Raw genomic sequence first — 13,880 nt, forward strand, 5'->3', positions numbered from 1 at the left:
TGCCCCTTCTGTGCTCCATGATAACTCCATTTTCCTTCCATCCCACAGTGCCCAACGGCCCCGTGGCAGTGCCTGTGCCACCTCCACCACCTCCTCCTCCTCCTCCTCCTCCTCCTCCTCCTCCTCCTCCTCTCCCAGGCCCAGCTCCGGATGCAGCTCCGGTGCTGCCACCTCCACCACCGCCCTCGGCTCCCCCCCTGCCCGGCACAGCCTCTCCCACCGTGGTCTTCAACTCTGGCCTGGCAGGTAAAACTCCCTCAGGAGCTCAGTGCTGGCCCCAAATGAACCCCCCAGTTCCTCAGTGGCCCTGGGACGAGGAGGTTATGGGAGGAAGGGGAATTCTGCTGTCTCCAAGGTTGCCCGGAGGAGCTGTGGCTGCCCCGTGCATCCCTGGAAGTGTCCAAGGCCAGCTTGGGGAAACCTGGGTTGGGGGCAGCTGGATAATCCTCCAAGCTGGCTGAGACTGTGGGGTTTGTCAAACCCCACCTTTGGGTTTGGTCTGGGAGAGTTGGGTTCTCCAGTGGAACAAAACCCACACCGGCAGTGTTTTATGAGCGGTGCCAGTGACTTTGTTTTGGATTTTGACACAATATGGGCTTGGTTTCTTCTGGGAAGAAATACCTGTGCAAAATACGGGAAATTTTTGGTGGGAATTTGGGAGGAAGAGGTGAAATTTGGGAATTTTTGGAAGGAAGGACAATGTGCTACCCATCCTTACCCGTGTTCTAGCCAGTGCCTCCTGCCAGGTGTCTCAGGGGGTGAGTGAGGGCTCACCGGGGTCCCCAGAAATCTCCAGAGCTCGTTACCTGTCCAGTGCAAGAGACTCATTAAGAGCTTTGTTGAGGAGAAAAAAAAAATTAATTAAACATTAGTATTTAATTTATTCAAGTAAATAAATTTATCAATTATTTATTATTTAAATATTAATATTTAATTCTAATTGAATATTCTGGCTTCTAAAGGTTCTGTGGCAGATAAAAAGCACCCTGGATCCAGAGGGTCCCAGGGTGTTTTTTGGGAAAATCCAGCCCCAGAGGGAGGGCTGATCCCTTGGGATGTGGCCCTGGGGGTGCCTGGGAGCTGCTGGGCTGCAGGTCCCGTTCTTTCAGTGGGAATTCCCAGGGAATGGCACTGGAAGTGCCTTTTCTGCATCCAAGGGCTCCCCAGGAAGGAGCATTCCCAGGGCAGGATCACTGTGGGGAGTTGGGAAATAACAAATGCTGCTTTTCTGACCTTTCCTAACCCTTTTTTCTCTGTTCCTTCTGCTTCCTGCTAAGATGGGCCCATCAAGCTCTTCTGTAGGTTCCTTCCTGCTAAGTATTCCTTATCCTGGCATTCCCTGTGTCCTGGGGGATATCCAGGGGCACCTGGGGGGTACCCAGGGGAGGGGCAGGGGGGGTGGGAGCCAACCCTCAGGATTTGGGCACCCAGAGCTCGGGAAGGGTGGAGGAGGAGGAGAAAGAAGAAGGAGAATCTGAAGGAGTTCTGAGCTCCATTATCTTTCCCACGAGGCATTCCTGCCTTCCCTGTCCTGGAATAACCTGGGAGCAGTTAGTGATCCATTCCAATGTGTGCACAAGTAGAAAAATCCTTTTTCCATGGGTGTTCAAAGCTATTCCTTCTTTTATTTTAGGAATTATTTTAAGTAACCCCATCAATTAAGCAGAGAACAAAACCCTGTTTGTTGTAGATGAGCTCAAATTGTGTAAAAACAATTCCCACAATACCCACTGGAATATTCTGTGTATTCCCCGTTATCCAGCGCTGCAGGACCAGGGTTTCTGTTCCACATTTTTTGGGAAGTAGTCCAGGAGCAAAAGGTTGATTGATGGACTTCAATGAATTGATTTTGTAGGAAGGAACAAATTTGTGTTCTCATGAAAGGGAAAAGAAATGGGAACTGGATTATGGAAATTATTTATGTGGCTTCCAGATTGAATGGAATAGGAATAGAGATGGGAATGGGAATAGGAGTGGGAGTGGGAATAGGATGGGAATAGAAATAGAAATAAGAATAGGAATAAGGTTGTTCCCTTGCTCAGTCAGGTCTCATTTCCAGGTTTTATTTTCACAGCTCCTCTGATTAAATTCCAGAATTACTCCAGAGTTCCCAAATGACTCAGGTTTGCTGGATTTGCACAGCACAAGAATTAAAACTTGGTTTTAAGCCCCTGTTAAAGCCCAGCTTTGCTGCAGCTCAGCCCCTTTGGCCTTGAAACTCAAACCTGCTGAGAAGGTTCCCCACTGCAGTGTCCCCAGATCCCATTTCCCAAAACCTTGGGAACGGGGCTTTTTCCCCTTCTTGTCATGTGTTTGGGACATGGCTCAGAGTGGGCTCTGCCAGCAGCAGGGCAGGGCTGCATTCACCCACCACCCCCCTTCTCCATGGAATTTGGACAGAGCCTGGGAGTCCAAATCAATCCAGACAGCTTGTGGTGCTGCAGGAATCCCAGATTTCCCTTTGGGAAGTTTGCAGAGCCCTGGGGGTTGGTGCTGTCCTGCTCGAGGCTGGGATTCCCCACTCCCGCAGCCTCTGGGATTTCCAGGGGGACAACGAGGCGTGCCCAGTTCTTCCCCAGCAATGAACTCCAGCTGGGGAGCTGCTCTGTGGTGCCCCCAGGCACTCCCTCAGGATTTCTCCGTGTGTTATCCCCAGCTGTCAAGATCAAGAAGCCCATCAAGACCAAGTTCCGCATGCCCGTGTTCAACTGGGTGGCCCTGAAGCCCAACCAGATCAACGGCACCGTCTTCAACGAGATCGACGACGAGCGCATCCTCGAGGTACCCCTGCTGCTCCCATCCCCTCTGCTCCCATCCCCTCTGCTCCCATCCCCTGCTGCTCCCATCCCCTCTGCTCCCATCCCCTCTGCTCCCATCCCCTCTGCTCCCATCCCCGCTGCTCCCATCCCCGCTGCTCCCATCCCCTCTGCTCCCATCCCCTCTGCTCCCATCCCCTCTGCTCCCATCCCCTCTGCTCCCATCCCCTCTGCTCCCATCCCTGCTGTGTGTCCTGGTTGGAAAGACAGGTGTCTGCTGAGAAAGGCAGGAGCCTCTCCTTGAAATGGAAAATGTAAACACCATCCTTCCAAATTATTATAATTTTGAAATTAAGGGGCTCTCAGGCAAAGATACGGGAATGGGAATAACAGTTCTTTACTAGGAAAAATTAAAATAAAAATACTGTATTAAAAAAAAACAAACCCACTGTCAGAGTGAGAATCCAAGCTGCCCCCGTCAGTCACTCAGGGTGTTGGAGCAGTCCCATTAAATGGTGGCTGCATCCTCCTGCAGTGACAGATGTGCTTCTGTTGGAGCAGTGCTCCTGGGGAAGGTGCAGGTTTCCTCCAAAGCTCCAGTGATGATGTGGAAGGGTCTGGTTTTTCCTCTGGGATCCAGTGGGAAAAGGCTGCTCTGATGTTCCAAATCCCAGATTTGATCCGGGTAGGAAATGCTTGGCTCCTGCCCCTGGGTGGAGCAAATCCCAATGGGGTGATGGAATTTTCTCAGCCAGGCAGTGGGACTCAGTGGCCATTAACAGGAGATCTCTCCTGGAGGAAGGATGGGCTGTGGGAAAGATAAAGAGCACTGCCCCAGCTGCTTTAACAGATGGAACTGATGGAACACACACTGCTGGACACATCCTGATTTGCATCCCAAGACAGCTGCTCAGGAAAACATGGAATATTTGCCTTGGAAAAGCCTCTCAGACAGCCCAGTCCAACCCCTCAGCCTGGCTGTGTCCCCAAGTGCCACATCCACAGGGGGTTCAATCCCTCCAGGTGTGGGGCCTCCGGCCCCTTCTGTTGTCTGACCACATTTTTGAGGAAGGTTTTCCCAATATCCAACCAAACCTCTGCTGGAACAACCTGATCTGTGTCCTCTCGTCCTGTCCCTGTTCCCTGGGGGCAGAGCTGGCTGTCCCCTCCTGTCAGGGAAATGTGGGAAGATCTCCACAGGGGTAGGGCACAGCAGTGACCTTGGCAGGGGGCTCATTCCAGGTCCTGGATGCTCCCATGGATGCTTTATCCGTGGCTGGATAAAGCACCAGTGCTTACAAATGTTCTCCTGAATTTCTAAACATGTGCAGAGCTGTTTGGGGCTGGATTTCTGGGATCTGGCCAGCTTTCCTCATCCCAGCTCAGGAATGTGTTCCTTCCATCCCTCAGCCTCTGATAGAACTCTCAGGATTCCAAAGCCAGCTTGGACAGGATTGGAAAAACTTGGGCTGGTGGAAGCTGTCCCTGAAATGGGATGAGCTTTAACATTCCAACCCAAACCGTTCCGTGATTCCATGATCCAGTCTCAGCCAGCACACTGCTTCTCCTGCACTTGTGGGTTTTAGGATTTTGTGTTCCCTGCAGGATAAATCCTTTCCTTTCCAGGATCTAAACGTGGATGAATTCGAGGAGATATTCAAAACTAAAGCCCAGGGCCCAGCCATGGATCTGACTTCCAGCAAGCAGAAGATCCCTCAGAAAGGCTCCAACAAAGTCACGCTGCTGGATGCCAACAGAGCCAAGAATTTGGCCATCACGCTGCGGAAAGCCGGGAAAACGGCGGATGAGATCTGCAGAGCCATCCACGTGTGAGTGCTCAGGATTCCCAGTGAAGGAATCCTGCCCCAGGTTACTGGGAGCGCTGGGAAATGGTTTGGAGTGGGAAGCTGGTGGAAATGCTGGGAAGAATTCCAGGGGAAGGATGGGATGGTGGAGAATTCCAGAAATCAGAGTGCCTGGAATTCAGAAACCTCTCATCTTTGTGCTGTTGAGTCATTGTTGAGGTTGGACAAATTAGTGCTTCCTTGATTAAAGGAGCTCATCCCAGCCTATCCAGTTTGCCATGGCAGCTCCACGATATTTCCTGTTCCAGTGAGCCAAATCCCGAGGGAACCCAGGAAGAGGCAGCTCTTCTGGTTGGCTCCATGAAGGATGGGTTTACTCCAGGTTCTGGAACAGATTTAGCATGGAATTTGATTTGTGGAGGGGCCTCAGGAGCTGATACGGACCCTTCCCTGCTCCTGGGACGGGTGGAGCTGATCCCAAGTCCTGGGGGCTGATCCCAAATTGTGGGGGCTGATCCCAAATCCATCCACGCTCATCCTGGCCATGGCAAACATCTCCCACTCCTCCCTTAAGGAATATCTCCAGAGTGTGGATGCACAAGCTTTGCCTTTGGGTGCTGAGGGTGACCCAAACCCACCCCAGGTCCTCGCAGGTTCAGCAGTTGGGCTTTAGGGTGCTCTGGGCCAAGTAAATACAAATATTTGCTCCTCCCCACCTCTTTTCCCTGGAAAAGTGAGCTTGGAGGGGTGGGGGAACAGCCACGTGTTTGGGAATGGAAGCAGCATCATTCCCATAATCCCTGGATCCTGTTCCCGTCTGCATGGGCAGGGCAGGAGCAGCTTCACAGCTTCTCTGCTTTTCTTCATGTGGAGCTGAATCCCAGAGTGCTTGGGCTTGGGAAGGACCTTAAATCCCATCCAGTTCATCCAGGGACACCTCCCACTGTCCCAGGCTGCTCCAAGCCCTGACCAGCCTGGCCTTGGGCACTTCCAGGGATCCATCCCAGCCAGTAATTCCCAGTTCCCAATATCCCACTCATCCCTGCCCTGTGGCAGTGGGAGCCATTCCCTGTGTCCTGTCCCTCCATCCCTTGTCCCCAGTCCCTCTCCAGCTCTCCTGGAGCCCCTTCAGGCCCTGGAATGTGCTGGAAGCTCTCCCTGCATCCTTCCCTTCTCCAGGGGAACATTCCCAGCTCTCCCAGCCTGGCTCCAGATCCGAGGGACATCTATGGCCTGGCTGAGCTTTGTCCCCTCACCCTTTTCCCTGGGTTTTTCCCCAGCTTTGACCTGAAGACGCTGCCGGTGGATTTTGTGGAGTGCCTGATGCGGTTCCTGCCCACGGAGAACGAGGTGAAGGTGCTGAGGCTCTACGAGAGGGAGAGGAAGCCCCTGGAGAACCTGTCGGACGAGGACAGGTTCATGATGCAGTTCAGCAAGATCGAGAGGCTCATGCAGAAGATGACCATCATGGCCTTCATCGGCAACTTCGCCGAAAGCATCCAGATGCTCACCCCGGTGAGTGGGAGCAGGGAATAGCCACAGCTGGAATAGCCACAGCTGGAAGGGACCCATGGGATCGTGGATCCAGCTCCTGGCCTTGCACAGACACCCCAACAATCCCACCCTGGGCACCCCTGGGATGTCCAAACGCTCCTGGAGCTCTGGCTGCCTCGGGAATGTGTCCATTCCCCAGGGAGCCTCAGCATCCTCACAGGAAAATTGTTGGGAGAAGTTACTCTTGGTGCTGGCCCATGGGGCCTTGGAATTGTTTTCCATCACTGGGACAGCTGTAGGGGTTGGGATGTAAATCCTCATTTACATCTGAGGGAGTAAGTCTGGCAGGCAAAGGAAGGGTTTGGAATCCTGGAGTGTTAGGGCAGAAGAGCATTCCCAGGATCCCACATGGGATGGGAATGGAAAAGAAGGAATATCTCATTCCAGCCCCTGCCATGGGCAGGGACACCTTCAAGTGTCCCAGGCTGCTCCAAGCCACAACCTGGCCTTGGACACTTCCAGGGATCCAGGGGCAGCCACAGCTTCTCTGGGAATTCCCAATTCCCAATATCCCTGTGTCCTGTCCCTCCATCCCTTGTCCCCAGTCCCTCTCCAGCTCTCCTGGAGCCCCTTCAGGCCCTGGAATGTGCTGGAAGCTCTCCCTGCATCCTTCCCTTCTCCAGGGGAACATTCCCAGCTCTCCCTGCCTGGCTCCAGATCCGAGGGACATCCATACTCTGTCCCATGGTGTGGATGAAAAAACCAGGAAGGTTTTTTTTCAGGATGTGAGTGTTTGGATGTTGATTTTCCTCCTGGTTGGATGTGCATTAACCAAAGCTCTCCCTGTGTTTCCCCACAGCAACTCCACGCCATCATCGCTGCCTCTGTCTCCATAAAGTCATCCCAAAAACTTAAGAAAATCCTGGAGGTAGGTCTGATCCCAGCTCTCCTTCCAGGGGTGTCCAAAAACCTCCAGGAATTTGTCCTGAGAATTCCTGCTCTGCTCTGTTTCATCCTGGCAGATCATCCTGGCCCTTGGGAATTACATGAACAGCAGCAAACGAGGGGCTGTGTATGGATTTAAACTGCAGAGTTTAGACCTGGTAAGAAGATCAGGGATGTGTTGTGGGCACCAGCTGGGAATTACAGCTGTGGAGTTCTTCAGGTTGGAAAAACCTTCCAAGATCTTTGAGTCCAGCCATTCCCAGCACTGTCCCTGTCCCCAGTGTCACATCCCCAGGGCTGTGAAATCCCTGCAGGGATGGGGACTCCACCTGAGCACCTTTTCCATGAGGGAATTGTCCCAGTATCCACCCTGAGCTCCCCTGGGCTCCCCTGGGGCCGTTCCCTCTGCTCCTGTCCCTGTTCCCTGGGATAAGATCCCAAATCCCTCCCGGCTGTCCCCTCCTGTCAGGGAGTTCCAGAGAGGGAAAAGATCCCTCTGGATCCTCCTTTGCTCCAGGCTGAGCCCCTTCCTATTTCCCTCAGGAATTCTCCAGCCCCTTTCCTATTTCCCTCAGGAATTCTCCAGCCCTTTCCCATTTCCCTCAGGAGTTCTCCAGCCCCTTCCCATTTCCCTCAGGAATTCTCCAGCCCCTTTCCCATTTCCCTCAGGAATTCTCCAGCCCCTTTCCCATTTCCTTCAGGAATTCTCCAGCCCTTTCCCATTTCCCTCCCCTGGCCATGCTCCAGCCCCTCAAGGTCCCTCCAGTGTCACACTGGGGCTGGCACAGCCCAGAGGTCTCTTGCCCACCTGGGCACTCCTGGGTTCGTGTGTTCATCACCCCCAGATCCTTTCCCAGTTTTCCAGCCTGTCTATCCCATCCCTGTAGCCCTTCAGGGCGTCGTGGTGACCCAGGTGGCTGCTGAGGGATTCCATTGGTGCTTCCCAGCATGGAAAACACGCTGGAGTGTTCTCACCATTGAGTCCCTTGGCTTGGAGCCTGCTCCCATCTCCTCACTCCTCTGTTCCTGCCCTTCCCAGCTCCTGGAGACGAAGTCGACGGATCGGAAGCAGACGCTGCTGCACTACATCTCCAACGTGGTGAAGGACAAGTACCAGCACGTGGCCCTGTTCTACAATGAGCTGCACTACGTGGAGAAGGCAGCAGCAGGTACAGCCCTGTCCTGTGCCCTCCAGGATGGGACATTCCTGGCACATCCGTGCTCAGCACTGCTGTGTGTCCTGGTTGGAAAGACAGGTGTCTGCTGAGAAAGGCAGGAGCCTCTCCTTGAAATGGAAAATGTAAACACCATCCTTCCAAATTATTATAATTTTGAAATTAAGGGGCTCTCAGGCAAAGATACGGGAATGGGAATAATAGTTCTTTACTAGGAAAAATTAAAATAAAAATACAGTATTACAAGAAACAAACCCAAATTACTGTCAGAGTGAGAATCCAAGCTGCCCCCGTCAGTCACTCAGGGTGTTGGAGCAGTCCCATTAAATGGTGGCTGCATCCTCCTGCAGTGACAGATGTGCTTCTGTTGGAGCAGTGCTCCTGGGGAAGGTGCAGGTTTCCTCCAAAGCTCCAGTGATGATGTGCAAGGGTCTGGTTTTCCTCTGGGATCCAGTGGGAAAAGGCTGCTCTGATGTTCCAAATCCCAGATTTGATCCGGGTAGGAAATGCTTGGCTCCTGCCCCTGGGTGGAGCAAATCCCAATGGGGTGATGGAATTTTCTCAGCCAGGCAGTGGGACTCAGTGGCCATTAACAGGAGATCTCTCCTGGAGGAAGGATGGGCTGTGGGAAAGATAAAGAGCACTGCCCCAGCTGCTTTAACAGATGGAACTGATGGAACACACACTGCTGGACATATCCTGATTTGCATCCCAAGACACTGTGTCACTCCCCAGTGTCCCTGGAGAACGTCCTGCTGGATGTGAAGGAGCTGCAGCGGGGCCTGGAGCTCACCAAGCGCGAGTACACCATGCACGACCACAACACCATGCTCAAGGACTTCATCCAGAGCAACGAGGGCAAGCTCAAGAAGCTGCAGGATGATGCCAAAATAGCCCAGGTACTTCTGTGTTTGGGGATTTGGGCTGTATTTCCGTGGAATGCCTGGGAGGGTGAGCAGGGCACTGAGGCTGTGCCTGTTGCAGGATGCCTTTGATGATGCTGTGAAATATTTCGGGGAGAATCCCAAGACAACTCCACCCTCGGTCTTCTTCCCGGTGTTTGTCCGCTTTGTGAAGGCCTACAAGGTAAACCAGAGCCTCCTTCTCCTCCTCTTCCTCCTCTTCCTCCTCTTTCTTCTCTTCATCCTCCTCTTTCTCCTTCTCCTCATCCTCTTTGTCCTCCTCCTGCTTCTCCTTCTTCTCCTTCTCCTCCTTCTCTTTCTCCTCCTTCCCCTGTTTTCATGCTTTGTCATCCTCTTCTTCACCTCCTTCTCCTTTCTTCTCCTTTCTCCTTCTCTTTTCTCCTTCTTTCTCCTTCTCCTTTCTCCTTCTCCTTTCTCCTTCTCCTTTCTCCTTCTCCTTTCTCCTTCTCCTTTCTCCTTCTCCTTTCTCCTTCTCCTTTCTCCTTCTCCTTTCTCCTTCTCCTTTCTCCTTCTCCTTTCTCCTTCTCCTTTCTCCTTCTCCTTTCTCCTTCTCCTTTCTCCTTCTCCTCTCCCTTCCTCAGAAATCCCCATAGTGGCACAGATCCCATTCCTCCTTGGCTACCCTGGAATCTCTAACCCATGGATTTTCTCACAAACAGCAAGCAGAGGAAGAAAATGAGCTGAGGAAAAAGCAGGAACAGGCCTTAATGGAAAAACTCATGGAACAAGAAGCGCTGATGGAGCAGCAGGACCAAAAGGTATGGGACAAATGCACCTTCCAGGTGGGATTGTGCTCCTGATTTTCAGAAACCTCAACTCCAACTGAGGAACTGTAGTTGCCTAGAAAGAGTCGGGAAGTTCTTGTGCAAGGAACTGGGATAGACTGGAAAAGTTGTGGGTAGTTCTGCTGCTGTGGAAGTCTGCAAAATTAAGGAAAACTGAATAGATGGAAAGTTCTCTTTTCTGTATTTCCGTGAGCTGAACTTCATCCTTCCCTGACTTCTCCACGGAGCGAGAGCAACGAGCACACATCCGTTCCCAGCCTAGGGAGTGGGGTGGGAATGGCAGGAATTGGTGGGGTGGGTGTGTGTGTGTGTGAGGTTCAGCAGGAAGCCCAGCAGAGCTGGAGCTGCATCCTGAGCATCCCCGTGCGTGTTCCCAGTCCCCTTCCCACAAGAGCAAGCGGCAGCAACAGGAGCTGATCGCGGAGCTGCGGCGCCGGCAGGTCAAGGACAACCGGCACGTGTACGAGGGCAAGGACGGAGCCATCGAGGACATCATCACAGGTACCCCCGATCCTGATCCATCAGCCATGATCCCTGATCCCATCACAGGTACCCCCGATCCTGATCCCTGATCCCATCACAGGTACCCCCGATCCTGATCCCTGATCCCATCACAGGTACCCCCGATCCTGATCCCTGATCCCATCACAGGTACCCCCGATCCTGATCCCTGATCCCATCACAGGTACCCCTGTCCCCTGCCAGCCAGTTGGGAATTTCAGCCTCAGGAATTCCTTGGGGGAATCTGCCAGCCCATTGGGAATTTCAGCCTCATGAACAAAGGGGAGATACTCCAGCTAGCTGGGAATTCCAGCCTCAGGAATTTCCAGGGGGATATTTTAGCCAGCTGGGAATTCCAGCCTCAGGAACAATGGGGGATATTCCAGCTAGCTGGGAATTCCAGCCTCAGGAATTCCCATGGGGATATTTTAGCCAGTTGGGAATTCCAGCCTCAGGAATTTCCAGGGGGATGTTCCAGCCCCAGGAATTCCCAGGGGGGATCTGCTGAGTGGCTGCTCCAGGGCTTTGTCCCCTCCTCAGGGTGTTGCTTGTGTGGTGTGGAGCAAGTCCAGAGGTTCTGCTCTTTCTCTTCCAGCCTGTGGGGACATTCCCGGGGGTTTGGAGCAGGCAGGGAGTGCCTGATCCCAGCAGCTGCTCCAGCTGTGCTCTGTGCATCTGTCCCAGATCCCTTTTTTTTTTCCCCACAATGGGATCAGTGTCAGGATGAAGAGACTCTTTTCATTAAGATTGATCCCAGAAATTCTTCAGTCAACACCCAGTGACCCCAGAGTGCTCTAGGTTTTCCTGCAGATCCCAGAGGGAAGGGACACAGCCCCTGGTGCAGCCAGGACTTGTCTGCAAATATTTGCTGATTAAAAGAGCCACCAGAACTGCATCTTTCCCAGGAATTAAATCCTTTTTAACACTTCCAGTTTCTGAGATTGCAGAACTGGAAGTTTTCCACACGTTTTTCATCTGTGGTGTGGAAGGAAAATGATTTCACACCTCAGGAGCTTCACAAACTCAATTTCCTTGCACAGAACCAAAAAAAAAAAAAAAGGTCTTTGCCAACTGCTCCTGGAAGTTTTCCGGCAGGAGATTTTCCTGCAGAAGGGCAGGATAGCCAGGGAATTTGTGTGTGAAGCTTTCCCAACTCCTTTTAACCCTGGTTAATGGCTCTGAGATAACATTCCTCATTTAAAGGGCAGGGTTGCAGTAATGTCCAGCCTGGCATTGCTTCCACAGCTCCTCCAGACTCCTGGGACTTTGTTTAATTGGAAAAATTCTGCTCTGTGGCAGGAGCAGATTGTGTGGCAGACACCCATCCCTGTGGAAAAAAAGCCATCAGGGGAGAGGGTGCCAGGCTCCAGTTAAACATTTCCTGTGCTCTTGTGCCTGGATTTGCCCCTTTTGAGGCCTCAAGCCATGGAGGAGGAAAGGTCAGGAATGGAAGGTCAGGTAGGACTGAGGTCACCTCCCCATTCCTGGGAATGCTCCCAGTAAATCTGCATCTCCCAGTAAATCCTGCACCTCCCCATCCCTGGGAGTGCTCCAGGCCAGGCTGGACAGGACTGGCAGCACCCTGGGACAGTGGAAGTTGTCCCTGCTCGTGGCAGGGGTGGATTGGGATGGGATTTAAGGTCCCCCCCAACCCAAATCATCCCAAACACCAAGGTCTTCCCACAAACCTGTAGCACACCTTAAAGCAAGTTCTTCAAGGGAATTATTTTATTAGAGGCCATGGGGGAATGGTTTTAAGATGAAGGAAAGATCAGGGATTGGGAAGGAATTCCTGGCTAGGAGGGTGGGCAGGCCCTGGCACAGATTCCCAGAGCAGCTATGGCTGCCCCTGGATCCCTGGAAGTGTCCAAGGCCAGGTTGGACATTGGGGCTTGGAGCAGCCTGGGACAGTGGAAGGTGTCCCTGTATGGATTGGGATGGGATTTAATGCCCTTTCCACCCCAGATCATTCCGGGATTCTGGGATTTATCCATGAATCCCTGACAGAAATGCTCCTGTCTAGGATTAGTTTTCCTTGAGAAGTGTCCAAGGCCAGGTTGGAGCAGCCTGGGACAGTGGGAAGTGTCCCTGCCATGGCAGGGATGGGATGGGATGGGATGGGATGGGATGGGATGGGATGGGATGGGATGGGATGGGATGGGATTTAAGGTCCCTTCCAGCCCAAACCCAGCTGGGATTCCATGAGCAGATCAAACAGCTCCTCACCCCCTCAGCAGTGCCTTGTGCAAAGGGCCGTGAGGAGCGCGCAGGCGCGTGTCCCGGTGTCCCGGTGTCCCCGTGGTGTCCCCGTGGTGTCCCTGTGGCAGCAGCGAGCTGTCCCCGCGGCCGCAGCGGTGCTGATGTTGGTCTGTGTGTGGCTGTTGTTGTTCCCATGCAGTGCTGAAGACGGTGCCCTTCACCGCCCGAAGCGCCAAGCGCGGCTCTCGCTTCTTCTGCGACCCCGTTGTCCCTGAGGAATTCCATTACTAAACTCTCCCTCTTTCACACCTGACGCTCTTAGAAACCTGGAAGGTCGCTGTAGACTTTTTGCCACTTTTGTTTGTGTGGATCTCAGCCAGGAATCTGTGACTGTTGAGTGTGTAGTGTTGTCCAGCGTCCTCCTGACGTCACAGTGGTGTTCCCTCTGTTGCATGTCCTCTTCATCCCATTGATCCCATCCCATTGTGTCCCATAGAACAGTTGAGGTGGGAGTCACTGGGCTGAGTCTCCTGCAGTGCAAGGAGGAGCCCAAGCAGTGACGGCTCACCTGGCTCATCCGTCACCTCGGGGTGTCGTGCATGTGGCACCTCCCAGAGGAATTCTGTGCTGCACGGACTTTGGGAATGGCCTTGGGGGTGGCTTCTGGCTCGGGAATATCACCCGTGGGGTGGTTTAGGACTCCTAAGCAGCACCTGCATGTTCAGCTGCACGGGGTGGAACAGCGGGCTGACATCTCTCCTTGTTCGGTCACGTCCACATTTAACTCCTTTATTCCGTGTCAGTTCCACGCCAGCTTCACTTGATGGAATCAGGAATTCTCACTGAGCAGGGGCGGTGGGGAGCAGGGCTGGGAACACAGGGCAGAGCCCCTGGAATGGTGCCAAGGCAAAGCTGGCGTGGAACCGAGCCCTGGGCACCGCGGTGTCCCTAACCCAGCACGGCCCTGGACGCTGCCGTCCTCGTGAAGGACTGGCTTGGGAAGCCAGCAGTGCTCCTTCCACCCTTCCCTGCGTGATTCCACCAGTGCTGCCCATAAATCCAACTAACCCACTCCGTACTTCTGTGCTCTTCCGGTTCTCTCCGTCTTCTCTTCCTGGAGCCAACCTTCAAAGCAGCTTGGAACTGGGGTCGGGAGCAGCCTCCTGTCCCTCCTGCCCTGCCTAACCCCTCCTGCTCTGTGCTTTCTGCCCGGGACGTTTGAACACTGACTTGACTTGCTCTTCATTCTCCATCCCATTTTTTTACTTAACCATCATTTTTTTGTGTTTTTTTTTCT

General features: G+C 53.1%; 1 protein-coding gene across 4 annotated transcripts in view; it reads left to right on the top strand.

The window, feature by feature from the left end:
- FMNL2 (formin like 2) overlaps nucleotides 1-13,880 on the top strand; it is a 114,963-nt gene that overhangs the window by 99,133 nt on the left and 1,950 nt on the right. For 2 of the 4 annotated variants that reach the window (XM_062498117.1, XM_062498116.1), the window contains exons 15-25: nucleotides 49-246; nucleotides 2,657-2,781; nucleotides 4,383-4,585; nucleotides 5,842-6,076; nucleotides 6,915-6,983; nucleotides 7,078-7,158; nucleotides 8,040-8,169; nucleotides 8,911-9,074; nucleotides 9,160-9,261; nucleotides 9,758-9,856; nucleotides 10,261-10,384. In XM_062498117.1, coding sequence (XP_062354101.1) covers nucleotides 49-246; nucleotides 2,657-2,781; nucleotides 4,383-4,585; nucleotides 5,842-6,076; nucleotides 6,915-6,983; nucleotides 7,078-7,158; nucleotides 8,040-8,169; nucleotides 8,911-9,074; nucleotides 9,160-9,261; nucleotides 9,758-9,856; nucleotides 10,261-10,384 — 1,530 coding nt within the window. Of the gene's footprint in view, nucleotides 1-48; nucleotides 247-1,277; nucleotides 1,299-2,656; nucleotides 2,782-4,382; nucleotides 4,586-5,841; nucleotides 6,077-6,914; nucleotides 6,984-7,077; nucleotides 7,159-8,039; nucleotides 8,170-8,910; nucleotides 9,075-9,159; nucleotides 9,262-9,757; nucleotides 9,857-10,260; nucleotides 10,385-12,782; nucleotides 13,101-13,880 lie in introns of those variants that run through there. The other 2 variants (XM_062498115.1, XM_062498118.1) reach the window with 2 other exon arrangements.

Source organism: Cinclus cinclus, chromosome 9, assembly GCF_963662255.1.
Source record: "Cinclus cinclus chromosome 9, bCinCin1.1, whole genome shotgun sequence".
Taxonomy (NCBI): Eukaryota; Metazoa; Chordata; class Aves; order Passeriformes; family Cinclidae; genus Cinclus; species Cinclus cinclus.